We start from the raw sequence: 26803 nt of genomic DNA on the forward strand, positions 1-26803 counted from the left end.
TTTTTTTTTCTGCTCTCCTGAGATATACACGGCTACAAGCAAAACCTGGCTGCTTTGCATGTACTCGGGGGCCTCTCAGTCAGGTGGTGGTTCAGTAACATTTCAGCTAGTCTCATCAGTGTAAAACCCACCTCACCCTCCAAGCCACACGAGAGGCCAGGCCGGTGTGTAAAAGGGAATTCAGTCCAGACGGGGCTTTCCATGTTCTTGTGAGACCCACAGCTCCCTGCCTGAGAGGGGAGCTCAGAGAGCCTATCTTACATCAGAGCCACAAGCCCAGGCAGGAACTGAAAGAGGACATGAAATCTGGAGGCTGAAATGCCGGGGGGGATGTCAGGAGCTATCTGAGCAGTGGATCGTGGGGGAGATAAGTGAGGAGTCCCTTCTGCGGTGGCCAGGGTGGCTGCTGGCAGATTGGGCTCCAGCTCTGATGCCCACCTCTCTGTGGTTTCCCGGGCACAGTGCAAGGGGGGACTCCTCACTGACGTGGAGCATCTTATCATCCAGATGCAGACACACACAGCGGACCAAAGTTTCTTCATTTCTCAGTGCTTCACGTACCCAAGGATGACTCGGCGGGAGGGCGGGAGGGTGAGGGGTGGGGAGTGTTGTCTTCAGAGCCTCTGAGCACACAGTAGGGCAGCCGGAAGTGGTGTGCCACAGTGGGGGTGGGGGGACCGAAGAATGTGCTCTTCACCCACCCCATCCCCTCACTTCCATAACCCTGGTCAACCATACGTGGGGGACTTCCCTGGTGGTCTGGTGGCTAAGAATCCGCCTGCCAGTGCAGGAGACACAGGTTCCATCCCTGATCCGGGAAGATTCCACATGCCTCGGAGCAACTAAGCCCATGCGCCGCAGCTACTGAGCCCTTGCTCTAGAGCCCTTGAGCCACAGCAAGAGGAGCCGCACAAAGAGAAGCCGGAGCGCTGCAACGAAGAGTAGCCCCTGCTCACCACAAGCAGAGAAAGCCCGCACAGCAACGAAGACCCAGCACAGCCAAAAGAAACACACACACGATTTTAAAAATAAAAATTAAAACAACACATGGCCAAAGCACAGTCAGCAGCAGGCCAGCTGGCTGGTGACACCTGCTTCAGTCCCATTCTCTCACTTCACAGACTGCGGCTCAGAGAGGGTAAGGGGCCATATCTGAGGTCACAGCCAGTTTTGGGGGGAGACAGAAACTCAAGTCCAGGTTCCTTGGTGGCCACGCAGTGGCTCTTTCCACTCGATCTCTCCACCTCTTGGTTTGAGGCAAGATTGAAATTCCTGGAGACTTTTTAAAAGATTAAAGAAGACAGGTTCTCTGTGCATCTTCAAGCACATGTTAAGAGAAGCAAGGGAAAAAGTAAGTGACCCCTGTAAACGACCATGTAGAAATCTGGCACTATGACCTACAAGACCAGTGGAAGCTCAGAGAAAAGTTTAATCCAGGGTTGAAAAAACAATAGAGTTAGTTTTTCCAACACACTCAGCAGAGTTGAGAAACAGCCTGTTCCAAAACAAATAAATTCTGTTGACTGAGTAAATGTATTTTTTAATTCATTTCATTGTTTTTGACCTCACTGTTAACTCAAAGCTTTTTTTTTTAAACAAAGCTATTATCATTATTCAAAATTTAGATTCCAACATGGTGAAGTGTTTTATTTAAATTCCTGAAGTCAAAGCATTCTCTGTTCTTGGATCAGAGTCTCCTTGAGGTCAGAAGAGGGAGCAACCATTTGCCAGGAAGTGGTTTTCCATGTGGCTCTAGAAAGGCTTTGCCTAATCTGGAGTGGGAGTTGGTCCCAGGCCATTGAATGGCCCAAAGGCAGCCCCCTCTCCCTCCTCCAAGTGCTCAGCCAGAAGCACTGTCTTTCTCAGCAAAGGATAAGGATTGTTTTGTGACACTTTCATTTCACTGTATTTGTTCCCAGTCTCAATGTCAAATAGATTTCTTACCATAGGTTGCCATCTAGAAAAGTTTGAAAGTCCCAGTTTACCAAAGAACCAAAACACTTTAGACACATTATTGAAAGTGAAGGAAGTGAGAGGCAGTTAAATAAATTTGCATTATTATGGAGGCTCAAGGGGCCCTGTATTCCTCCTGTAAGGGCTGCAGGTGCCTGTGGGGTGCCCACTTGCCTGACATTGGAAGGGGGAGGCGTGTTTAGGGGGTGCTCCCAGGAAAGGTCCGTAGAAACTGCCAAGATTCACCTCCAGCAGTCTGACTCAAATTTGTACACAAATCAAAGACTGAAATCTTAATTTGTTGTAATCAAGAGCAAAAGAAAACTTAAAAGGGATATGGACCCACCAGATAGAGCAGACAACTCTATCTGCTACTTCTTTAGCCCATAAAATAAAAAACACAGAGCACACGCCCGATGGGAGTGGGGTCCAGCAGGTGTTTGAAAATCTACCAACTTCTTCCATCAGATTATCAGATGCTACATGTGACAGGGTCCGCCTTCTGTGCCCGTGGACAGGTGGGCATCCCCTGCGCTCAGGCTTTGGGCAGGTACAGCCAAGTCCGAAGCTATTGGCAGTAAAAGGTGAGCACGTTCTCCTGGTTTCCTCGGATCAGGATGACAGGAGGTCTGAGGTCCTGGGACAGCGTCTCCAGCCAGGCCATGTAGAGCGAGCTCGGGCACTTCCCCTTCCTCCCTATGGGCAGGGTGCTGTGGGGCAGGAAGAAGCAGCAGATGGGAAATTAACCAGGGGCCTTCCCCACATGGCCCAGCTCCTGGTCTGTTTCCTGAACAGGATCTCTGTTTATTAGCCCTTTCAGCGCTCCTTCTTCCCAGCCACCCTAAGAATGACCTGTGGCTCTTCTTGAAAGCATGACTTGAAATGTAACTTCAGCCACGAAGCATTTCTAAACAAAGCCATGGCATGTGAGGCCCCCGTGATCCTGGCCCCACCAGCCTCCACAACCTCCCCTCCCACCGCCCTCAGGCTCCCTCACACTCCTACAGCCACAGAGGCTTCCTTTCCACTCCTGAAATAAATGGCCAGCTTGTTCCTGCCCCAGGGCCTTGGCACATGACATTCTTTCCACGCAGATGGCAGAGCCAGCCCCCAGCTCTTCACCTTGGCTCCCTCGGGTCTTGGCCCAAGTGCACCTCCTTCTCGGATCACCCTCTTCAATCCCATCTCTCTTTATCATGTCACCCTGTTTCATTATCTTTGGAACACTTCACACAGTCAAATCCTCTTCTCATTTATTTGTTTGTTGTCTGTCTCCCCCCACTAGAATGTTTGTTCGCTCATGAGCAGGCAGGGTCTGTCTTATTCTCCGTGAAGAACACAGTCTGACAGGGCGAGGCTCACGGATCCCACTCCTGCAGCCACTGACCACACCAGCCTCGCCTCTCCAGCCACACCCCTGCCTGGGGCCAAGAATATCAGCAAAGTGATATGTTCATGCATTTCAGCTGAGCGGCCGTCCTGGTTCCTGCCCCGGATGTAAGGCCTTGGGAGCAGGACTCTGCTGTCTCCCTGAACTGTCTTGTCTGAACTGCTATGCTGAGCAAATAACCACATACCCTGGGAAGGCTCTTCAGCCACATTTTCATGGCTATTTCAGGAAGCAACTTTTCCACCATCTTGAGATTCCAAAGATGCCTGGTGATGACTGCCACCACCCTGCTCGTGGCTCTTGCGGGAAGGCAGCATCACACCAACCCGGCTGGCGTTGCACAAAGTTGGGGCACCAGCATGTTACATGGGCCTGAACCGTGTTTGTTTTCCCAAAGTACACCCACAGGTACTGTTTCATCTGAACCTCAAAACTACCAGGGGAAAAGCTGAGGGAACCGGCCAGAGAGGAGGATGCTGTGCAATGCTGGGCTTCAGAGGCCGGCTCTGGGTCAGAGAAGCTGCTAGAGTCACGGCTTTGCCACTTCCTCGGCCACGTAACTGTGACAAATGGCTCGCTGACCCTGAGCCGCAGTTTTTGTTTCCCCAACGTGAACACACATGCCTCTGTCATGGACTTGTGAGTTCTAAAGAAGCCCTAGCTCATGAAGGGTACTGCACAAAAACACTGGCACAGAATGAGCACTTTGTAACATCAGCAGTATTGTCACCGCTTATTACTATTTATGAGCTTGAGATGACCCAGCCAGTGAGTGGCAGAGCTGGGACTTGACCACAATCCCAGCTCACTGCAACCCCTCCTCTGCTGAGAATCGAGGTCCCCAAACAGCTGTCCCTTTTTTAAAAATTCCCTTCTCAAAGCTTCATTTGGGACAAACAGTATCCTCCCTTATAAAGCAAGGTCCCCAGGATCGGGGAACCCCACGTGAACAAGGATATTCCATTAAGCCAGTGTCACCTTAGTTAAGAGACTGAGTTCGTGTTTTTTTGGTGCCTTTCCCAGGAAAAGGGAAGTGGGAATATTGAAACCAAACTTTCCTGCTTTGACAGTTACACTAAAGGCTAGAAATGCCCACTGGTTACTACTCATTGGAAAAGACCCTGATGCTGGGAAAGACTGAAGGTGGGAGGAGAAGGGGATGACAGAAGATGAGATGGTTGGATGGCATCACCGACTCGGTGGACATGAGTTTGAGTAGACTCCGGGAGTTGGTGACGGACAGGGAAGCCTGGCGTGCTGCAGTCCATGAGGTCACAAAGAATCGGACACGACTGAGTAACTGAAATTTGCTGAACTGCTAGTATTATACATCCTTTTCAGGGGCTGCAATTAGAAATGTCAAAGGCTTGTGGGGGCAGGGGACCTCCATCACTCCTGCTGTGGCTTTTCAAGCCCCAACATGAAGTTCCCTCCCAGAGCAGAGCCTGTCCATCTGTCTGCCTGTCTGAAGGACAGACTCCCTTGACACTCTCCCCCAGTGCCAGCGAACAACATGCTCTGTTTCTACCCACAGGATGTGTGTGGTGTAAGCTACTAATCTTTAGAAATCAAGCTGCTCCAGAACAAAGGAGCTTTTTGCTCAGAACTGCATCGCTTAGCCACAAGGAAAGGCAGCCTTGGATCTAACCTAGATGCGGAAAGATAATTGAGCTTCAGAACCAGTGTCTTGGGCTTTAAACCCCAGTCACCACCTGGCAGGTTCTGAATTTCTCTGAGACTCAGCTTCCTCATCTCCTAAGGGTGTGTGCTGCGGTGGGGATGGGGGTAAAACAGAATCACTTCATAGAGTTCTGAAAATTAATAAGGCCCAGTGGATTAGGAGTTTGGGATTAGCAGATGCAAACCATTATGTATAGGGTGGATAAACAACAAGGTCTTACTCTGTAGCACAGGGAACTATATTCAGTATCCTCAGATAAACCATAGTGGAAAATAATATGAAAAAGAATGTATATATATGCATAACTGAATCACTTTGCTATACAGCAGAAATTAACATAGCATTATAAATCAACTATACTTTAATAAAATAAATTTAAAAAAAATTAGGAGTTCCCTTGTGGTCCAGTGGTTAAGACTCCATGCTCCCAATGCAAGGGGCACAGATTGAATCCCTGGTGATAAACTAAGATTTCATATGCTGCTCGGTATGGCCAAAAAATAAATGAAAAAAAATTTTTTTTATTAATAAAGCCCAATGCTTTGAGTGTCATAGAGGCACTCAATAAAATTCAATTTGATTACTCTTATTTTGACTATTACCATTTGTCTTTGGTGGCTTCCAGGTGCCACTAGTGGTAAAGAATGTGCCTGCCAAAACAGGAGACATGGGAATCATGGGTTTGATCCCTGGGTCGGGAAGATCCCTTGGAGTAGGAAATGGCAACCCACTCCAGTATTTTTGCCTGGAAAATTCCATGGACAGAGGAGCCTGGTGGGCTACAGTTCATGGGGCTGCAAAGAGTTGGACACAACTGAAGCGACTTAGCACACATGCATTTAGCTTTGAGGAGGGAGTCTTTATAGAAAAAAAAGAGGGGTCTAGACCCAAAAGTTATGCCAGAAATATGTGCTTAGTGTGGTCAAGGTTGTTGGGCTGGGTACAAGGCTGGTTTATTAGCGTTCAGTCTAAGCTGAGTTCAAACATGGATGGTTAATCAGATAAACCAGTGATTAGTAGACAGCAAACAAGCCAATTCTGCCTCAAAGCTGCTCTAGAAAACAGTCCATGTGTGCTCTTGGATGTGCTAGAAAAGGTGATTTTTGTCATTTCCTGGAGGCTTGGGAGGATTTTCTTATTCTTGGGATTTCTGGGGAATGCAGGCTCCTGGGCTCAACCACAGACCCTGGTCTAGAAGGAATTGAGGAATTTGCTGTTTTCCACGCCTCCCAGCCCCCTCAATGGTTCTGAGGCAGGGGACCCTCAGGGTGAACTTTTAAAGGCATGTCTCCGGGTTGGAGATGAGCAGAGCAGCTGCTCCCAGTGGTGCTGGCTTGATAGCCAGGGCCCTTTCAGGCAACAACTGTGGCATTTGCCATGGGGTGGACCCTGTGTGCAGGTCTCTCCTCTAAGGTGACTGTTTATTTGTATAAGCTAATCCCAGAAAGGCTGATGGGTGGGGATTGGTTTCCCCTGAGAGATCCAGAAGGTGGGGGAGTGGGAGGGGAGAGGTGACAGGAGGTGGTCCCTCCCCAGATGAAATTCCTCCTCTTATGGTTTGAGAGACTGACTCATTTTAGTGGCAAAGTTAGGGTCATAGCATGTTAGAATGAAAGAGAATCTTGGAAATAATTAATTTAACTCTTCTCTATAATCAGCGAGGGACTTCCTTGATGGTCCAGGGGTTAAGAATCTGCCTTGTAGTGCAGAGGACATGGGTTCTATCCCTGGTCAGGGAACTAAGAGCCCACATGTCTCTGGGCAGCTAAGCCTGAGAGCCACGACTACAAGTCTGGAGGCCTTAACTAGAAGAGAAACTACAGAGCTAGAGCCCACGCACCACACTAGAGAGAAGCCCACACATCACAATGAAGAACCTGAGTGCTGCAAGTAAGATCCAATGCAGCCCCCAAAAATAAACATTTTTAAAAAAAATGTATAATCAGGGAACTGAGGCTCAGAGAAGGAGAGTTACTTGCCCAAGGCCACACAGTGGGCTAATGGCAGAGACAAAATGTAAATCTGCTTCTCTGCACAGAGGTGGCACTCAGGAAGAGGTGCTTTGGCACACCCACGCCCCAGCTGGCACATCCCAAGTACCACACCCAGGGAAAGTCAGGGAGCCATCCCAGGATGAAGCCACCGTCACCGTCTTACCCGCTGATCCGGCCCACAACCAGGCTAACCTGGCCCTAGAAGCATTCTCTGCAAGATGTTGGTCAGCGGCTCGGAAATCCACCTGCTTTTCTTATTCCATGGTCCCCACATCAAAGGAAATATGGAGCACTTTCTTTGTAGAAAAGATTGTCTCGCCATAAGCCCCAGAAAGAACAGCTTCAGGCAGAGGCAGCTTCGTGGGCAGCCACCTGGGTGGTCATGAAGCGCCCCCTGAGACGGGTCCCAGGCTGGGTTTCATGCTCTGCTGCCACCAACCTGACGTCCTCAATCGCCTTTGAGCAAAGGGCCCCACGTTCTCACTGCGCACAGCCGCACAAATGCTGCGCTCCATCCTGGTCTCAGGGTGTGAACAAACAGGTTTGGCCGGCTTTCCGCAGTCCTGTGCAATCTGCGGGTGGCTCGCCCCAGGAAATGTCAGGGGCTCCTCTCAGCAGAGGGCCGCTTTCCCTCTGAGCCGGGCCTGTCCCTGGGAGAGGGGCTGGGGGCCTGGCTGACCGAGCCATTGTCACCTTTCCCTCCCTTCCACTTACGCAGCCTGGCTCAACGGGCAGCAGAGGCGGCTCCTAACCAGACAGGGGCGGCAGCAAGAGAAGCTAGAGAGTCTGACGGGCCTGGAGGCTGGAACAGCCCCGGCCAGGGCAAGGTTCCGATTCCGCTGCCCAGACCTGGCGCCAACATCAACTGGGGGTGGCTGGTGACCAAAGAGGGCTGGCCAAACGACTAGGAATCGATTTTCTTCCAGGACAAACTGGGTCCCCTTTGCCAAGCTGAGTTTGGCAGGAAAAAGCAACAGACAGGGGAAAGCAGGGGTGGGGGGAGTCGGTGAGGCCTGGGACACGGGGACCCAAGACCTCGGCCAGCTGGCGTGCAGGCGCGGGGAGTGGGGTGGATGCAGGCCAGATCACGGGCTAAGAAGCCACCCGGATTGTGTTTCTATGGGCCTGGGGCCCTTCATCCTCACAGGGGAAGGCTCGGATCCTCAGCCAGTGACCATCCCTCTAAAGCTGACACGCTGGCCTCTGCATCAGGCTTTTCCAGCACACAGGTCACTACTTACATAACAACCAGAGCAGCGTCTCGGGAGTAATCCAGCAGAATCTCGTTCAGCCTCACCTGCCGCAGGGACTGGGCAAGGAAAAGCCATGTGGTCACTTCCAACATCCTCTGAGCCATCCCCACCAAGCCCAAGTCCACATCCTTGAACATCTCAAACTGGGTGTGTGAATTGTCCCCCCAGATTATGATAGATTCTCCCACCTCGGAGAAGGTAACTGAGTGCCAAGCTCGCCTCCTGGAGGAGCCCCCAGGGTGTTTTCCTCCTGACCATGTTATTGTGGGATTGTGGTGGGGAAGAGCACCTCCCATGGAGTGGGGAGGGCTGGGTTCACATCTCAGCTCTAGGAGTTTCTGACATTGAGCAGGCACCTTGCCTCCCTGAGCTTCATTGTCCTCAGCTGTGAAATGGGTCCAACAGTGCCCTCCCTGGGGAGTCTGGGGAAGCCTGAGTGAGATGATGTATGCAAAAGCTCCAAGGGGAAGCACTTGATAAGGTGGACTCAGCAATGGCGATGGCTCTATCTCCTTTGTGACAGAGTAGGCAGGAGACTTCTGTGGACACGACACATTACTCAGCCTTTTCTCAGGAACTGGGTGACTCTGGAAGGCTCAGAGGCCGAGTGTCAGGACTGCCAGGTCAGAGAACTCCCCAAAGCTTGGGTGGGGCTGAGCTGCGGGGCGGACTTCCTCCCCCTCCAAGGCTTGTCTCTGAATATGGCGGACACTCGGGGTCTGACTGTGGACAGATACCCCCTTGGAGAGAATGGAAAACTGAGGGCAAGTGAGTTCACCCAGATCTCACATGGGCGGCATTTGGGCGGAATCACTCTGCGTTGCGGGAACTGTCCATTGTGGGCTGCAGGATGTTTAGCAGCATCCCAGGCCGCCACTTGCTAAGTGACAGTGGCCATTCCTGCTGGAAGGTGACAGCCAAAATTGTCCCCAGAAATCACCAAATGTCCCCTGAGTCCTCAGAACTACCACCATGGAACTCACAGGGAGCAGAACTGCGCCCCCCAGGCCCCAACTGCTCTCCCCACCTTAAAATGGGCATGGCAGCCCCGACTCTCCTTGAGGCCTGAGCAGAGTCCTGAAGAGGCTGCCTGGGAAGGGCGTGGGGTCCACAGCTAAGGGGAGAAGCTCAGGCAGCTTTGTGGGCCCACAGAGGACAAGCTCTACCTTGACCTTCACCACCTGCCTTATGAATTCCTTCCTGCAGACCTGGAGGAACAGGGGAAGAGAGGGGGAAGGACCCCAGGCAGTCCATCGCCATGGCCAGGGAGACTCAAAATGGACCGAGGGACCAGGCTCCCACACCAAGGATGGCTCTGAGATCAACCCCTGGGTCACTCGTCAGCCTGAGCGTGTGTGGCTTGAGGACACCTCACAGGCTTGGTGCAGGGAGACTGCAGTTGAGGGTCAGGGGAAGGGGTTCAGCAAGCCCAGGTCAGATGGGGCACAGGCCCTGACCCAGGGGAGCACCCAGACTCCACCCCACCCCTTCTTTCTCCCGCACCTTGATTCTATTCTTGTTAATCTCCTCATCTGAGATCTTCCAGGGGCAGTCCCGCCTCATCTCAGTGACTGTGGCCTCGTCCTTGAAGCCATCATTCAGGCGGAAGGGTGCAATCATGTCCTCAAAGCGCTTGATGCTGGGGGCAGAGAGAGCCAGTGAGAACGGGTGAGGTGCCCATGTCAAGGGGAACTGGGTCCTCAGAGGGAGATGGAGGTGGGGGCCGTGAGGACATACATTTCAGGCTGAAACTCTTTCTGATGCTGCTGTTAACATCGAAGCAGCCTCTGTGTTGAATTCAGCCCTGACAGCTGGGTCTGACTTTGAACAGGACTTCCACAAGTGGTCCACGAAGCCTGACCTGGGATCCATCTCCACCCCCTGACCACTCCCACCCCAGGGTGTTTACTGAGCACCGCTCTGTGCTACACAAGAGTGAACAAACCAGACACCATCCCCAGTCCTCACAGAGCTCATGGTCTGCTGGGCGGCAAATAAGCAAATCGATATAGATCAGAAGTTTTATGAAAGCACACAATGAGTCCTGGGATGGGAAATAATTGGGCAGAAAGGCCTCTCTGGACCCAAGGATGCCCGTCCTTCCAAAGCTAGCTATGCACAGGCAGGGGGTATTGGAGCAAACAGAATGGAAGGTGCAAAGGCCCTGAGGCAGAAGTGTGCTTGAGCTGCTTGAGGAGCAGCAGGGAAGCCTGTGTGGGTGGAGCAAGGTGAAAGCAGGGGAGAATAGGATGCATCAGGTAAGTCAGGGAAAGGAGGAAGCACCAGCAAGGGAAACTGAAAGAAGGATCACTGAAGTGGGAGGGATCCAGGAGAGGGCAGCATTTTGGATCCAAAGGGGCTGTTTCAAGAAGGACCGTGGTGTCAAATGCAGCTATGAGGCAGAGAACGAGGACAGCAGCCGGCTCTGCAGATCTGGCGGTGCAGACATCACGGCCCAGCCTGGCGAGAGGGATTTCAGTGGAGCTGCAGGCGGGCAGCCAGACTGGAGTGAGCTGGAGAATGAGGGAGGGGTGGAAGGAAGTGGTCACAAAGAGGGTAGCATCACTTTGGAGAAGGTCAGCTGTGCAAGGGAGGAGAGAAATGGTCCAGGAAGTGGAGGCAGATGCAGGAGCAAAGATGGGGTTTGAAGACAAGATGGGCTCGGGGGGGCGGGGTGGATTCTGCATGTGGCTCCCACTGTCCTCTCCATGGGGGAAGGTCTCCCCTCCATCTCTGTTCGCAGCCTTTCTCAAGGCTCTGCTCCTCCACCAGCAGAGATGGCCCTGTTCTCCTTTGCATTCGGGTCCATCTCTGCACCATTCCAATGCCTCTTGACATCCTCCCATTACCTCGGCCAGGGTAAACCATGGAGGGCAGGGCTGCAATTTACTCATCTCTGCCCCGGCAGCTCAAACACAGCCCTGAGAGAATGGGGGAGTCAGTATATCCATCACTATTAACTAGTTCCTTCCTTCAAAAAAATATTTATATATTTATTTACTTGGCTACACTGGGTCTTAGTGGCAGCATGAGGGATTTTTAGTTATGGCCTGGGGGATCTTACTTGCGACATGTGGGATCTAGTGCCCTGACCAGGGATTGATCCCAGACCCCCTGCACTGAGAGCTTGGAGTCTTAGCCACTGGCCCACTAGGGAAGTCCCCTTTCTTTTCTTCTTGATGTCCTTCCTTCTCCAGGTAAACAAGAGCTAAAGAGGTCAGGACGGACCTTACTTTACTGAGAAGACAGAGTCCTGGAAAACCTCACTTGGACATATTTCCATAAGGCAATCCTATCGTAAATGTCTTCTTTTAAGAATATGCAACTGAATCATTAGGAAAGTAACTTATTCCTTCTGGCCCCACAGTTGAGCCCTGCTACAAAGTCACAAAGGAGTTTGCTTCAAGTCTGCCCACTTGCCACTGGATGGGTGAGCAGGGCAGCGGTTGCCCAGACCATTCAACATCTTCCCCTCCCCAAGTGCCAGTGAGTTAGTATAACGCCAGGGGCTGCAGCCGCCGTGCTCCGTCTCAGGGCCCGGGGGACTCCCGTTCTGTTTGTTCCAGTGCCCCTCAGCCCGTGGAGGGGACGCGCCTCTGCCATGGCCTCTGCAGAAGGAGCCTCCTTCCGGTGGTGTATTTCAGGGCACATGATCCGGCCACTCCTGGCCACGGCCAAGTGGACTAAAGGTGGCCAAGAAATAGACCTTCCGGTGACCTTTACCTCGGCTTGGCAGGAAGCAGTGAGCCAGCCTGGTCACAGTCCCTTTTTCAGACACTTAATTTAGGCAATGTCCGGAGAAGGAAGGAGGCAGTCTGTAGCAGAGTTAGGACTATAGGGAAAGGTGGAGATGCAGAAAGAGCTCGGAGGCTACAAGTGGGCAGAAGCCACAAATCCAGCCTTGATTGATCACTGACTCTGGGCCGGGCGCCCTGTTAAGCATGTGGATCGTCTGAGACTGTGGTTCTCAAAGTGAGGTACCTGCACCAGCACAGGAGAGCTTGTTAGAAGTGCAGATTTCCAGGCCTCACCCCAGACCTAGTGACTCAGGATCTTGGGGCTGGGCCCCCCAAGCTGTGTGTTCACAAACCCTCCATGTGATGCTGTTGTTTGAAAACCAGTCCTCTATGAAAACAACAGGGGTTGGAGAAAATTTAGAAAATCAGAGTAGATAAAATCAGCCTTTTGTGAGTAGCCAGCAGCCTGAGCTCCAGAAGTGTGAAACTGGAGACTTACTCAGCCCCAGGGTGTGTGCGGTGGGTGGGAGGTCCCTGGCAGATGAAACACCAGCTCTGCTCTAGGGGCACAACAGCCGTGAAGAGCTTCAAAGACACTTGGTCTGTGAAAAGCATGAATGGGAACATTCATTGACCTTCAGCCCAGGTGTGTTTCTGGCAAAGACCACAGCTCTGATATGCAAAGGACCACGGGGCAAGAGGAAAAAACTCAAACAGAAATTAACGGCTGCAAACTCAATCCTTCCTCTTTCTTTCCATGAGCCCAGGGTAGGCGGGGGCAGGTGAACCAGGTTGCCCTTGATTCACCAAAGAGAAAGGGCCGACCCTTCTGCCTGGAACCCCCAACACAGAAAACTCACTGCTCAGCCCGTGGCTTCTGGTTGATGTCGGGAAGGACATGAACTTCGTGGAATCCCAACCGGAACTTGCTCAGCAGAGAAATGATCCTAGAAGACAGAGATTTTTTTTTTTTAATGCATTCATTCCTTCAGTGAGTTTTCATTGAGCACCTGTGGAGGATATGTGTGTTAGCTGCTCAGTCATGTTTGACTCTTTGTGATCCCGTGTGATTGTAGCCCACCAGGCTCCATGGGATTCTCCCAGCAAGCATACTGGAGTGGGTTGCCATTTCCTTCTCTGGGCTATCTTCCCGACCCAGGGATCGAACCTGGGTCTCCTGCATTGCAGGCGACCCTTTCCATCTGAGCCACCAGGGAAGATATAGCAGTGAACGAAACAAACTCTGCCCTCAGGGATTTCACATTCTATCCTGCAAGGGAGGCAGACAATAAGTGAATATTGATAAAGCAGGTCAGATGACGACGAGTGACAGGAGAAAAGAATTGTCCTAAGTCTCCTGGGCTAGAATGCCTCACATTCTAACGTCTGTGCACCTGCTGGGGAGCATGGTACGATGCCGGTTCTGATCCAGCTGGCCTGGGCTGGGACCTGGGATTCTGCATTTCCTTTTTTTTTTTTTTCCTAATCTTCAAGATTTACTTTTGTCTGAGCTGGGTCTTTGTTGCTGCATGTGGCCCCTGCATTGGCAAGTGGATTCCTAACCACTGAACCATCAGGGAAGCCTGGGATTCTGCATTTCTAAGAAGCTCCCAGGTGATGTGAGACTGCTGGTTCACTGGCCACACTTTGAGAAACAAGGGGCTAAGGGATGGGAGGTGAACGGCAGGAAATTCCCCAGGGTGGCTGAGGGAGCAGGTAACACGTATGAGCTGAGTGTAGAACCAGGAGTAGCAAGCCAGCTAGCCCTGAGTTTGCATCCACAAGGAGGAAACAGCAACTGTGGTTTGAGGCAGTCAGGGAAGGCTTCACAGAGGAGGTGGCGATCTGGTTGGATGGTGAACGGTGGGTAAGACTGTTATAGACTGAAGAGGGTGGATAAGGGTGTTCACACTGGAACCACAGAAGGAGGCTTCTAAACAGTAGTCGTGCCTCGGCCCTAGCCTGCCCATTGCATCAGAATCCCTGGGCAGGACATGGTGTTGGTGATGCCCCAGGACTAGCTGGTGGGGAGCGAGCACCCCAGGAGGAGAGTCCAAATAAGCAAAGACACAGGGGGTGCAGGGGATGGGGTGGGAGCAGTGAGGGGCTGCCTGGGACGGTGTGGAGCATGCCAGGGGACAAAAAGGAGATGAACTGCCAGGCCATTGCTGGTCCCAGAACTTGGGAGTGAACTTAGGAAAGCAGAGATGTGGGCAGCACAGGGGTGGCCTGGGGTCACAAGGAAGGCAGAGAACTTGGGCTGGTCCAGAGTCAGCCGGGAGGAGAGGAGACTTCACAGCCTTTGCTTGCAAGACATCCTGTGCCTGCACAGTGCCGCGGCCTCGTCTAAGCCAAGGCCCCCTGAGCCCAGCTTTGAGTGGGAGCTGGAGCAGGAAGCCCAGAGGGCAAAGTGGCCTTTGCGGTGTGTTTACCTAATGGAGAGGAGCACGGAGAAGCAGAGGCTGCGTTTCCTGGGCAACGTTCTCCTCCGCGTTGAGGAGAAGGGCCCTCCAGTGGAGAAGCTCTCAGCGGCGGTAAGGGCAATGAGATGGGGTTGCTGGTCGCCCTTAACACATGCAGCAGGGCTCGCGGGATGTGTGTGGTCCTGGCGCAGGACTAGGGCGGCCCAGGCCACGGGGAGCTGCCCCTGAGGCATCAGGGCAGGCACTCAAGGCCGGGCAGGGCTTTCTTTCTGGCTAATTAATTGCACAGTTTGGGGCAAGCCACCCACCCCATCCTCCCCAGCCTGCCCGCACCCTCCAGCAGTCCTTGGTCCTACGGCCTTTGACCTCACTTGACCTTGCTCTAAAGCAACAGGAGCCCGAATCTAGCACATGTGTGCCACCTGCCCGACTCCTGCCGCCTCCACACCTGTGTACGTGCCTTACTGTTTACTTCCGCCTCAGCTCAAGTCAACTCACACTCTCACTTAGATATGTCTTGAAAGGAAATGGCTTCACAATTTAATCAGCAAATCAGCAACTCTTGCCAGAAAGATGCGGCCAATAAAACCAGTAAACCAACATCACTCAGTTCTGGCGGATGCCATCGCCTGCCAAGCCCTTGAACCAGGCCGACTTCCTCTTGTTTAGACAGAGAATCAGCCATGGAGTTGGAGAATGGAGTCCCTTCTCACCAAGAGATTCTGGGGGATTCGCTGCCCTTCATCCCGGCCACTGAAGTCACCTCTGGTCTCACCAGGGGCGGCACCCCAAGCTCAGGGGTGCGGGGATGGGGTGGGGTGGGGTGGGGGACGTTGCCCTGAAGGATTCTAAGCTCCCGCCTCATTTCTGAGGGGCGGGGCCTTCTCCATCCTTCATTTCACTGCAAATCTCCTGGAGATTTGTGGATTTAAAATTTACCAGCCCTCCCTGCCATGGACAGGACTGGACATGCGCATCTTATTAAAGGGGACAGGACACCAAAACCACTTCTGAAATGGAGAGAAACCTGTTCCTGTCCTGGACTCTCTCACCACTGCTGTGACCCGAGACCCCTGAGGGGTGGAATGGGGAGTGGGGGCAGGCAGGGGCAGGCAGGGGTAGCCCTGGATGGTCGGCGCTCCCCACTTACGCCTTTCTCTCCTGGTCCATCCTGTTGATCTGGCCCCCCACGAACACACGGATCCTGCATTTGCTCCATCTCTTCTTGCGGCCGAGGAGATAGGGGATGAGGAGGGTGAGGCCTGGCAAGGAGGGTGCCGTGAGTTAAGAGAAAGATGCTCTCAGGATACAGCCTTCTCTGGGTCCGGCCCTGCTCTGCCTCTAGCAAACCCCATCCCTTCTCTCGGCCTCAGTGTACGCATCTCTATAACAAGTTTTCCAGGTGAAACCAGGACGAGACATGGGCTCTGTGGGCTGGGGTTCATTTGAATGGCATGATGCTTTTATTTATTTTTTAAAAATCTGGGGGGCTTCCCTGGTGGCTCCGCAGTAAAGGATCTGCCTGCCAATGTAGGAGACATGGGTTTGATCCCTGATCCAGGAAGATCCCACAGGCCTTGGAGCAACAAAGCCTGTGTGCCACAACTATTAAACCTGTGCTCTAGAGCCCGGGAGCTTCACTACTGAGCTTGCACACCCTAGAGCCGGTGCTCCGCAACAAGAGAAGCCACCACAATGAGAAGCCTGCACACCACAACTAGAGAAAAACCCACGCAGCAACAAAGATCCAGCATAACCAAAAATAAAAATAAATTAAAAAAAAATTTATTTTGGCCTTTCAGGATCTTATTTCCCAGAATCAGGGATCCAACCTGCACCCCCTGAAATCGAAGTGCCCACCAGGGAATTCCCGTGCACAAGGCTTTTAAGTACGTGAGCTGGCATCTGGGGGGGATTTCACATGCAAATCTAGATAACTGTCATTTATCACTGTATGATCCACATGTGTCTTCTCCACTCTGTGCCTCAGTTTCCTTATTTGTAAGGGGAGTTAATAATCATTTCCACCTGGGGACTGCATTAGGCTAACCTATGCAAACCCTTGGCGTCAAGCATATAGTAAATGCTCAGAATATCTTCTCTGTATCTAGGACTCTATCAAGGGTGGGAACAATAAAGCTGAGTCACAAGAAAAACGAGAGAGCGTGTGTTTCTTTGGTAAGTGACTAATATGCCTACAGCTTTCCTGCGCTCCGGTTCGTCTCTCCCACTTATGTCACGAGCCCGTGACCCCAACGGCCTGTCCAGTCTGAAGGACCCTCCTCACGCTGACCTCACCTGCTGCTTTAAGTCCCTCATTTTACAGCTGAAAACAGAGGGCCACAAGAGGGACCTGGCCAGGCTCCGGTGAGCCCAGTGGTGGGCCCAGGGCCCCCATTCCTTTTAGCTGGGCCCTGAGGTCCCACCAGTGGCCTTGTCGTCAGCGGCCAGCAAGGGAGGCCGAGAGAGGAGGTCACGGAAGGGAGACAGTGGGGGGGAGCTGGCGTCCAGGGGCGCTGACCTCCGTCGTCGAACAGCCAGTAGATGTCGATGGTCTTCTTGCCCTGCTCCGACTGGAAGACGGTGCTGGCCTGCTCCTCCTGCCCCAAGGCCTCGGGGTCCACTGCAGGAGCAGAGGGGCAGGTCACGTGGGTACAGAGCACATGGAAACGCCTGAGTCTGTCTGAGAACACGGCGTGGGCTTGTGCACACGGTGGCCGGACGCCCTTGCTGTGTGCGCACTGGGGATTGGCCGCAGCACCACCAGTGGGCCCTCCTGTGGGAGACTCCCAGGGCAGGGACCCCGGACAAGCAGTGCTGGGATGTGCCCCTCCCCTTGCTCCCAGTTTCTCTCTCCCTGGATTCTGGTTGGCACCGGGGGGGGGCATTCTCTTAAAAACCCCCCTGTGCCCCTCACAAATGCCCACAGGACGCTCCTAGCCCCTGCACTGAGCGTATCCCGCCTCCCAGAGTGTTGCTGCCCCTCCCCGTCGGAGCATGGCCAGGGGGCCCTCGGAGGGGCAGGACTCAGGCCCCAGAGCCTACTAGATGGGGTCCCACGATGCCTGGACCCTGAATTCTCCAGCAGGGCTGGCAATCTTCATCTTGCCCCCAGCCCCACTGTCCTACCAATTCCCTGTGACCCAATCCTAGGGGTCTCAGGCCCCACTGTCACAGACAAAAACCTCCTGCCCTTGGCCAAGTTCCCCCGTGGCCCATCCCCCAGTGCCCCTCAGGGTGGGAGCACCCTGCGCCTCTGAGCTGGGGCGGGGGGACTGACCTGTGCCAGAGACAGACAGCTGGGCCCCACCGGCCCTGGCTTGCTTGCTGTCCTCTGCTGGATCAAACACAGGGTTAACTGCAAAAGAGGGGGAGCTTTGTTCCCAGGCTCCTCCAGGGGCCCTCTTACCTTGGGGGAAGGTCCTGACTCCACAGCTTTCACTGATCTGGTCTCTGCCTCCTTGCACGCTCCCTGCATCCCCCCGACCAGCTTCCTGTCTGCTCAAACAAGCCATGCTCCTTCCCACCAGGCCTCAGCGGTGGGTGGGTGGTCCCAGAGCCAAGTGCCCTCTTTCCCCAGCCCTCCCCTTCTAGAAATAAGCCCCCTCCTCAGAGAGGCCCTTCTGCCCATGTGCCCCTCCGTGTGGGCCTCCTCAGGACACCTCATGAGCTGTCATTGCCTGCAATGAGTCCTGGGTCCACCGCATTTCCCCCAGAATGTCAGCTCCTCCAGGGCAGACTTGGTTTTGTTCCCTGTTGAACGCCCAGGGCCTAGAGCCACCTCGGTCAGGAGTGTGGCTGCTGCTCTGTAAATTCTGGTTGTGTAAATATTCACTGAACTACCAGCTGCCAGGCACGCCCTCAGCCCTCGGTGACCTGGGTGAACAAGACCCAGGCTGGCCTGCAGCCTCCCCTCTTCTCTCCATCGCACCACCCCCCTACCCCCCTGGTCCCCATTTGTCTTCATATGTGTTATTTCTATCACACTTCTAAAAATAACTAATTCAGATCTGTTTACATGTGACCTTGTATGTAGCATGTATCCCTACTCTCTGCCCCAGCTTTCATGGCCTTTCTGTGTGTGTTTTCATGCTCTGGAGTCTCCACGTGGCTGTCCTCCCCCGTCTTTTTCTCTCTTCTGTCTATTAGCTTCTCTTTATGCCATCTGGTTACGGAAGCTCTCATGGTGATTTGGGGAGCTGTGGTCCAGCCAAGCAAGACCTTGAAGTAGTCACATCCCCTTTCAGGACCTCAGTTTCTCCATTTAGAAATCTGATGATTTCCATCAAAAACTGACTTTCTAGGAGTCTGTGACCTTTTTTTTTTTTTTTTTAATTTCTTTTTTTCTTTTTTGTTTTTTCTCTTCTTTTAAAAATATGGAACGCTTCACGAATTTGCGTGTCATCCTTGCGCAGGGGCCATGCTAATCTTCTCTGTATCGTTCCAATTCTAGTATATGCGCTGCCGAAGCGAGCACAGTCTGTGACCTTTTATTCCTTACTAATTCCCCCTGTCTTCCTTGAACCACTTGGGGAAAAAAATAGGTTCTATAATTTCCTGGGATCCTGTTCTGTCTTTGTCGGGGGCGTCAAGAAGGTCGGGGGGGTACTCACTGTGTGCCTGCATCACCTCCGAGATGTTGAGGCCCTCACGCATCCTCATGACACATACACCGTAGTTGAAATCAAAAGCGTCGCTGGAGAGAGAGGTCATGGGGTCAACCTGCTCTCTGCCCTGCCTCCAGCCCCCAGTCCCCAGACCCCAGGAGGCCAGTCTAGAGCTGACCCTGCCTCCCACCGTACTCTTCTCCTCTCTGGGCCTTGGTCTCCCATCTGTGTAATATGCAGGCAGGACTGGAGAGGTGGCCAGGACCCCTCTAGCTCTACTGTCTGAGACACTATGGATCCTGCAGACCCTCCTGGGGGAAACTGAGTCAGATCAGTCTTGGAACCAGCCCTGTCCTCCTGATTGTTGCTAAGTAGTGCCTGACTCTCAACCCCATGGACTAGACTGTAGCATGCCAGGCTTCCCTATCCTTCACTATCTCCTGGAGTTTACTCAAACTCATGTCTATTAAGTTGGTGATGCCATCCAGCCATCTCATCCTCTGTCACCCCCTTCTCTTCCTGCCTTCAATCCTTCCCAGCATCAGGGTCTTTTCCAATGAGTCAGTTCTTCGCATCAGGTGGCCAAAGTATTGGAATTTCAACTTCAGCACCAGTCCTTCCAATGAATATTTAGGGTTGATTTCCTTTAGGGTTGACTGGTTTGATCTCCTTGTAGTCCAAGGGACTCTCAAGAGTCTTCTCCAGCACCACAGTTTGAAAGCATCACACGTGGCTAATCTTCACAACTCTACCAACAGACGTGGGGATGGGAATTGCTACCCCCGTTTGACAGATGCAAAATCTAAGTTTTAGGGAGTATCTTGTCTATGATCACATATTAAGAAGTGGCCAGTTCAGATCAGAATTAAATAGCTGAGGATGGACATGCACACAGGAATGGCCTCGCTCATGAAGACAGCAATGGGCTGTCTGTGTGGAATGTCTGGAAGACTCCCACCCCACAAGTATGTTTACTCTCTGGTTGACACAGTGCCCAAGACCCTAGTAGGGTCAATCTACTAGGCTTAGCACTGCACCCTCTGAACTCTAATCACAAATCTCTGGGACGGGGCCCTTTAGGCTTCAGCAGTTTGGAGTTTTGGCATATTGAAGCTGGGGGTTCCTACAGAGCAGGTATGCATGCCTCCTCTTGTAATTTTGCTAGAGGCAGTGAGACGCACTGCTCAGTCATACAGCTGGTTCACAGCAGACCTGGAAGCCAGGCCCAGGTCCCAACACTCAACCTCATGTTTGTTAAATGCTCCAGCACACTGCCTCTCTATACCCCATCAAGGCAGAAAAGCAGCTTAGGCAGGCATTGTCTGGACTTTGCACAGCAAGAAATGAAAGAGAAAGGGTTTGGAGTTAACCCTGAAATCCCCAGGGAGTTTATCCCCTGGTCCCATTCCCCAGTTTGTCGCCTCCTCAGAGGCCTGGTTTTGGTGGTACCACCTCACACCTTGACAGCTGGGCATTTGAAGGTCTTCTGCAGCCCCCAGGTAAGCACATGATTTTCACCTAAGAACTCACATTTTCGACTTCTCTGAAAAACTAGATTTGGCAATGCTGGGTCCTCCTTTCTGCCTGGGTGCGATTAGCTGGAGCCAGGGAACACCTGTTCGCCTCCGTTTGCCACAGTCTCCACCGTTCCCTAACGCCCCACACCTGGCCCACTTCACTCTGTTACTTGCCTGTCCTCTGCCAGTCTGGGTGTCTATGACTCACAGGGGAGAGTGGGGAACCCTCAGTCCGTCTTTTCCTTCCTCAGCTTTGAACCAGTGGACTCAGCTTCTTACAGGGTCCACTGCTTCCCCTCTACGTCCCAAGGCCCAGGAGATGCCAAAGGCCCAAATCAGGAGACCTCAGGGCCTGTCCCGCCTGGAGACCTCACTCACTGCAGCATGCCAATGTAGTCCTCCACCGTGGCCGGCTGAGCCGACTGCCAGTTCTTCTTGAACCCGACCACCAGAATGTTGGGCTTCATCCTCCCGAGACCCGCAGCCTGCCAGGGGGTGGGGATGAGGTGAGGGGGTCAGGCCACAGCCCCACGGGGCTCTGTTCTGTGACCAGGGTGGGGCCTGCTCTCAGCCCAGTTTCCCTCTCTGCCATGGGGTGGGGGCTCAGGAGATACATCCCTCAGTCCAAGGTGCTGGCTGCCTGGATACACCCATTGGAAAGGTAAAGCTACAGCCAGAGTTTTTCCCCAAGGCCTCTGCAAGCAGGGGCCAACGGCTGGACTGTCCCATTAGTTCTGGATCATCCCAGCTACTGTTTCTTTATGGAATTATTTCCTATAACAGGGGACTTGAATTTGGATGTCAAGCTTGGAGTATTCCTGGGTCACCTAATCCATACATCTTTTATATTTCTCTTCTTTTAATGTTAAACTTTTTTTTTTTAATTTTTGAGGTAAAGTTTACATAACATAAAATCACCCATTTAAAAGTGTATAATGTGGGAGAAGGTGAGGGTGGGATGTTTCGAGAGAACAGCATGTATATTATCTATAGTGAAACAGATCACCAGCCCAGGTGGGATGCATGAGACAAGTGCTTGGGCCTGGTGCACTGGGAAGACCCAGAGGAATCGGTGGAGAGGGAGGTGGGAGGGGGGATCGGGTTGGGGAATACATGTAACTCTATGGCTGATTCATGTCAATGTATGACAAAACCCACTGAAATGTTGTGAAGTAATTAACCTCCAACTAATAAAAAAAAAAAAATTTAAAAAAAAAGTATATGTTATGCATCAAAAAAATAAATAAATAAAAGTGTATAATTGAGTGACATTTAGTACATTTAAAATATCACACAATCATAACTTCTACCTTTGCTCCAAGTATTTTTATGATCCCAAAAGGAGACCTTGTATGCTCTTTTTTAATTTTGAGAAATATTGAAAACTATTGAAAAGGAGTCCCCTATGTTGACTCAGAATTAACAGCTGTTATTTTATCCATGCATCCCACTTTACAAATAAGAAAACTGAGCAATAAAATGAATTGCCGGGTGGAATGTTCTAGAACTTGACCCGAGTGGTGGTTTCATAGCACTGAGTGGTGTCTGCATATGTAAACATATATCAAACTCTACACTATTTCACTTTGCTGTCTGTAGATTATATCATTAAAAAGTCCCCAGACCACAAACTGTGTCATCAGCTCCCACCGGTCTCCAAGGCAGTGTCCCCAGGGCCCTGGGCACTTGGAGAGAGTGCCTTGAATCAACACATCCAGAGCGGGGGAGAAAGGGGGGACTCCCATCGCAGCAAAAGGGGCTTCAACTAGCCCACCAGGGCATCCCACTTCCAGGTTGTCACACCGAGTAGTAAGGCCTGTGGGGAAGCCCCAGGCCCGCCCACCTGCATGAGAACCTGGACACCACTGCGGAGGTCCTCGGCGAGGACGTCGGAGTAGAAGGCCTTGATCTTCCTCTTGTTCAGCCACTTGGTGTGCCCGCTGGCGATGAGCCGGAGCTCAGGCATCCTCTGTTTGCGGGCGCCCTGTGGGTGGCAGGGATGCGTGACCTCAGGGGTGGCCTTTACCCTCTGACCTGAGACACAGCTCCTCTCTTGCCCTGGAGGCTGTCCCCTGGGCTCACTGCTGATTTCCCTTATGGAATTAGGGAGGAGGAGGGCTTCCCTGGTGGCTCAGCTGGTAAAGAATCCGCCTGCAATGCGGGAGACCTGGGTTCGATTCCTGGGTTGGGAAGATCCTTGGAGAAGGGGAAGGCTACCCACTCCAGTATTCTGGTCTAAAGAATGTAGTCCATGGGGTCGCAAAGAGTCGGACGTAACTGAGTGACTTTCACTTTTTCACTGGGAGGGGGAAGGCTAGGAAAAAGATGGAGGGAGCAGGTGAGAGGCAGGGCAGTGGGGAGAAGCCAGTGAGAGGGACAGGGAAAGGGAGAGAACCTGTCCAGGCTCCACAGCCTCTCCTCTGGCCCCTACCTCACCCCATCCCACTCCCAGCCTCAGGGGTGGACCCGGTGCCCAGCGGCTCCTCCAGGAGGACAGCCCCACCCTCCCTGCAGGGGACACTCACCATGAGCACATGGCCACAGATCATCAGGCTGAGGTTCCGGGTGAAGGTGCCCACAAAGTCGACGAGGGCCGGGCGGAAGTTGGGGGGCCCCGTGAGCACCAGGCACTGGGGGCTGAGGAGGGGAAGGGAAAAGAGCTGTTAGGACAGAGTTGGGGGTGTGGATGCCAAACAGAGGCGCTCTAGGAGTTGCCCCAGCTCCAGGACTCCCTTCTTAGACAGAGGAACCATGACTCCTTTCCAGCTCTCTCTCTGGCCAGCCACCACACTGGGTGTCCCTTGTTCCTCCTGCTCAGGCCACCACATGCTCTGCTGGGGCGAACCTCCCTTCAGCTGCTCCACCTAGAGCCCCTGCTCCACTCAGCACAGCATGGTGTGAACAGAATCAAGACTGCAAGTGGGCAGGTCCCTCACTTAGGAGATCACTGCGTTACTGGGTAGAAGAGGCAGCTAAGGCTCACAGTCAAGGGTCACTACCAGACTCAGTTGGAACCAGACAAAACTGGCCATTCACCAGCTGTGTGAGTTGGGGCCAGTTACTTAACCTCTCCTTGCCTCAGTGTTCTCATCTGTGAATGGGGTTAGCAGTTTCACATGCCTCAGGGGGTTGTGCCGATGCTGTGTCGGTCACCTTGCACAGGATTGACACCTAGATACATCCGATTATTAACATTGTGATCTGCTGGGAAAGGGATCCTGGAGGCACAATTTTCCTCACTTAGGAGGGGAATCAGCTTCGAAGACGACTTGGAAGAGGCTCAGCACAGTCAGCCTCACAAATTATAACATCAGAGCAAGGTTATGAACACAGGTGGCCCTTGGGGTCTGTAGGTCCTACATCTGCAGGTTCAACCAAGTGTGGCGGGGACTTCCCTGGAGGTCCAGTGGCTAAGACTCTGCACTCCTAACGCAGGGGTCCCGGGTCCACCCCTGGTTGGGGAACTAGATACCACATGCTGCAACTCAAGATTCTGCATGCTGTAATGAAGATCAAAGATCCCACGTGCTGCAAATAAGACCCAGTGTGGCCAAATAAATAAGTATTTTTTAAAAAATCAAGCATGGAGACTGAATCTGGATGTGGGACCGTGGACAGCAAGGGCCAAATGTACTAGGCTTTTTACATAAGGGACTTCAGCATCTGAGGACATTGGTATCTGGGCAGGGGATGGGGAGATGGGGCTGGACCCAGTCCCCGGTAGACACGGAGGGATGTCTGTGTTGTCTGCGTGTGTATCGCAGACATATTCCATTGTGGAAATTTAGGTACAGACAGGCCACTAGACTTGCCTGGGTCCCACTGGGCCGTGTCTACTCTGGTCTCCTGAGTGCTGGGCGATGCCTCCCCACCCTGCTCCCTCTTCAAGAAGGGGCCATGCCCAGCCTGGGTCTGCTGGTCAGGTGTCAGGTCTTGGCTGGGGATCTCCAGAACAGGGTCAGGGCCAGCCCTGCACCCCAGGCACCCCGAGGCTGTGCTCACCGGTAGTTCTTGATGTGGTCCTCCACCTCGTTGAGACCCACAGAGTAGCTCAGGGCCAGGTTGTAGGAGCCCGCCTGTACCGAGGAGCCCCAGTTCACCTCTGAGGTTAGAAGTCACAGGAGAAACCAGACATTAAGTACGAGTGAGGGAGCATTGACCTTTAGGAGCCAAACACCCGTGGGAGCAGTAGCCAGCCTGTAGTTCTGTTCCTAACCTTTGCACTTACAATACGGCTACATACACATATCAAGCTAGCGAACTCTACAAACTATTCTCCTCCCTTGACAAACAGACCTTCACAATGATCTGGAAGGCCAAGTTCAACTTGAGAGTTCTAGGCTTTCCTGGAGTTCTTATCTCACCCCCAGAGGGCTGTCTCCTAGGATCCTTGCCTGCCTGCGTGTAGATACCCCTGCCCCTGCATCCAGGCTCTGACTGCCTGCCTTTCTGTCAGGCAGCCCCTGGTCTGGTACGCACACCAGCAGGCTGGCCGCTCTCAGGAGGTTGGACCTGAGCAGGCAATTCCAGGCCCTGGGTGTCCGGCAGGGGGTGGTCTAGAAGGAGAGGTGTGGACTCTGAGTGGGCACACTCCCCGGGGGCTCCTCACCCCATGGGGAGGGATGAGGCTGGAGGACCAGAGGGAGCCCTTGGGAGCAGAGAGTCTGAGACAGGCCCTCTGGCTGAGCTGACGGGCTGGCCAGCTTGGCAGCCTCAGGGCGAGAAGGGCACGACAGACCCCTCCCTGGGGCTGCCTGAGACACACACCTGGCTTCTTGTAGATCACGTAGAGCAGGAGGAAGAGGACCACACCGATGGCGATGAGGGCCGCCCACCAGGTGAGCAGGAACATGATGACCACGGAGATGATCGCCCCAAACAGCGCTGCCCACTTGCTGTAGTATCGGAACGAGGGTCTCCACCCTGGTGGGGGGCACAGGACTCAACACTCTGGAGTCTCCCTCTGAGCCCGCACAGCTGGGCAGGGTCGGGGTGGCAATGCCCACAGCGCCCAGAGCCTGGGTCGCAGCCTTTGCCCACCCATCTTGCTTCCTGGGGTTGGCCTTGGAAACACTGATAGGGCCACGCGCCTGCCTTGGCTGGCATCCCCCATGTGAACAGGCATGGGCCCCATGTATCAAAGGGCAGGCATCCGGCTCTGGCCAAATACGCCCACAGGACATCCAGCGTCAGCAACAGTGCTGGCTTCCGGGGCTCGCACAGAGCCGAGGGAGTGAGATGGAGGGGAAGGAGTTGATTCTGCGTGGCCCACATCTGCAGCCATGCCAGGGCCACCACTAGTGACAGCCACCCCATGCCACAACTCTAGGCACCGTGGTCCACAGCCTGGGGAAAAGGTGGCCCGGAGACAGCTTATTGGCAGTTTGGGGACAGTTGGGAAAAGTCTTCCTGGAAGACTCTTTGCTACCATCTGCCAGAAGGTATTCATAATAAACATATAAATCTATGATGTCATGAGTGGCGCCCCCTGGAGTTGGGCAAGTGCAACCTGCAGTCACTCTGTGACTGGTGATTTTCTTCCCTCTCTGGGGAATCAGGTTCCTGACTCCCTTAGATCTGGGGGAGGAAGGCACGAGAAAGGTCTCTGCATACTGTAAACAGTGTATGAATCCATGTAGAGTGTACATTGTAAGTGCCTGCTAAAGGATAGCTGTTATTATTATTATTATTGAAATGTTACCTTTAATTGACTTCAGTTTGACAGGTGACCTTGGTCTGCCCACCTGCACCCATGTCTTCCACGCCCCACCTCCATACCCCAGCCACAAGTGTCACCTCCCACGGAGAGATGAGGGCCTTGCTTACCAGGCGAGTTGGTGATGGAGGCGTGGAAGCAGCTGAAGTTGATGAGGGCATAGGAGCACAGGAAGAAGTTGGAGATGATGGGGGCGATGGTGTTGAGCTCAGCTTCAGGGACCCAAGGGAGAGGGGAGACACTCTGTTGGGCAGCTCCATCACAGAGTGCCCAGAACCCTCCCTCTCAGGGTAAGGGAATGCCCGACGGGCCACCGAGGCTCAGGGAGTCTCAGCTTTCTCATCTGTGAAAAGGGCCCATCATTTTGTGACTCTCAAAGCCCATTTTCTCGTAAGCTGTAAAGTGTCAGTTCTATGGAGGATGGACGGCAATGTGAGGGTAGATCCTGTCAGGTGACAGAATGACCCAGGACAGTGACTGTCACTCCTTTTTGCAACCACAAATTATAAAAAGAAATACATCTTACAATGCG

General features: G+C 52.9%; 1 protein-coding gene and 1 non-coding gene across 4 annotated transcripts in view; both read right to left on the reverse strand.

Moving 5' to 3' along the window:
- Nucleotides 1-1409: 1409 nt before the first annotated feature.
- SLC12A3 (solute carrier family 12 member 3) overlaps nucleotides 1410-26803 on the reverse strand; it is a 41147-nt gene continuing 15753 nt past the window's right edge. For 2 of the 3 annotated variants that reach the window (XM_043436227.1, XM_043436226.1), the window contains exons 14-27: nucleotides 26382-26483; nucleotides 25323-25478; nucleotides 24558-24657; nucleotides 23081-23192; nucleotides 22399-22539; nucleotides 20934-21040; nucleotides 19045-19127; nucleotides 17712-17789; nucleotides 16953-17054; nucleotides 15582-15693; nucleotides 12869-12955; nucleotides 9775-9910; nucleotides 8260-8327; nucleotides 1410-2663 (exon numbers count right to left, since the gene is read on the reverse strand). In XM_043436227.1, coding sequence (XP_043292162.1) covers nucleotides 2522-2663; nucleotides 8260-8327; nucleotides 9775-9910; nucleotides 12869-12955; nucleotides 15582-15693; nucleotides 16953-17054; nucleotides 17712-17789; nucleotides 19045-19127; nucleotides 20934-21040; nucleotides 22399-22539; nucleotides 23081-23192; nucleotides 24558-24657; nucleotides 25323-25478; nucleotides 26382-26483 — 1526 coding nt within the window. In that variant the 3' untranslated portion in view covers nucleotides 1410-2521. The remainder of the gene's footprint in view (nucleotides 2664-8259; nucleotides 8328-9774; nucleotides 9911-12868; nucleotides 12956-15581; nucleotides 15694-16952; nucleotides 17055-17711; nucleotides 17790-19044; nucleotides 19128-20933; nucleotides 21041-22398; nucleotides 22540-23080; nucleotides 23193-24557; nucleotides 24658-25322; nucleotides 25479-26381; nucleotides 26484-26803) is intronic. The other variant, XM_043436228.1, reaches the window with a different exon arrangement.
- Nucleotides 18802-18908, reverse strand: LOC122421889. Its single transcript, XR_006263690.1, has one exon. It is a non-coding gene; the product is annotated as a U6 spliceosomal RNA (small nuclear RNA).

The sequence above is a fragment of the Cervus canadensis genome, chromosome 18 (assembly GCF_019320065.1).
Source record: "Cervus canadensis isolate Bull #8, Minnesota chromosome 18, ASM1932006v1, whole genome shotgun sequence".
Lineage (NCBI taxonomy): Eukaryota > Metazoa > Chordata > Mammalia > Artiodactyla > Cervidae > Cervus > Cervus canadensis.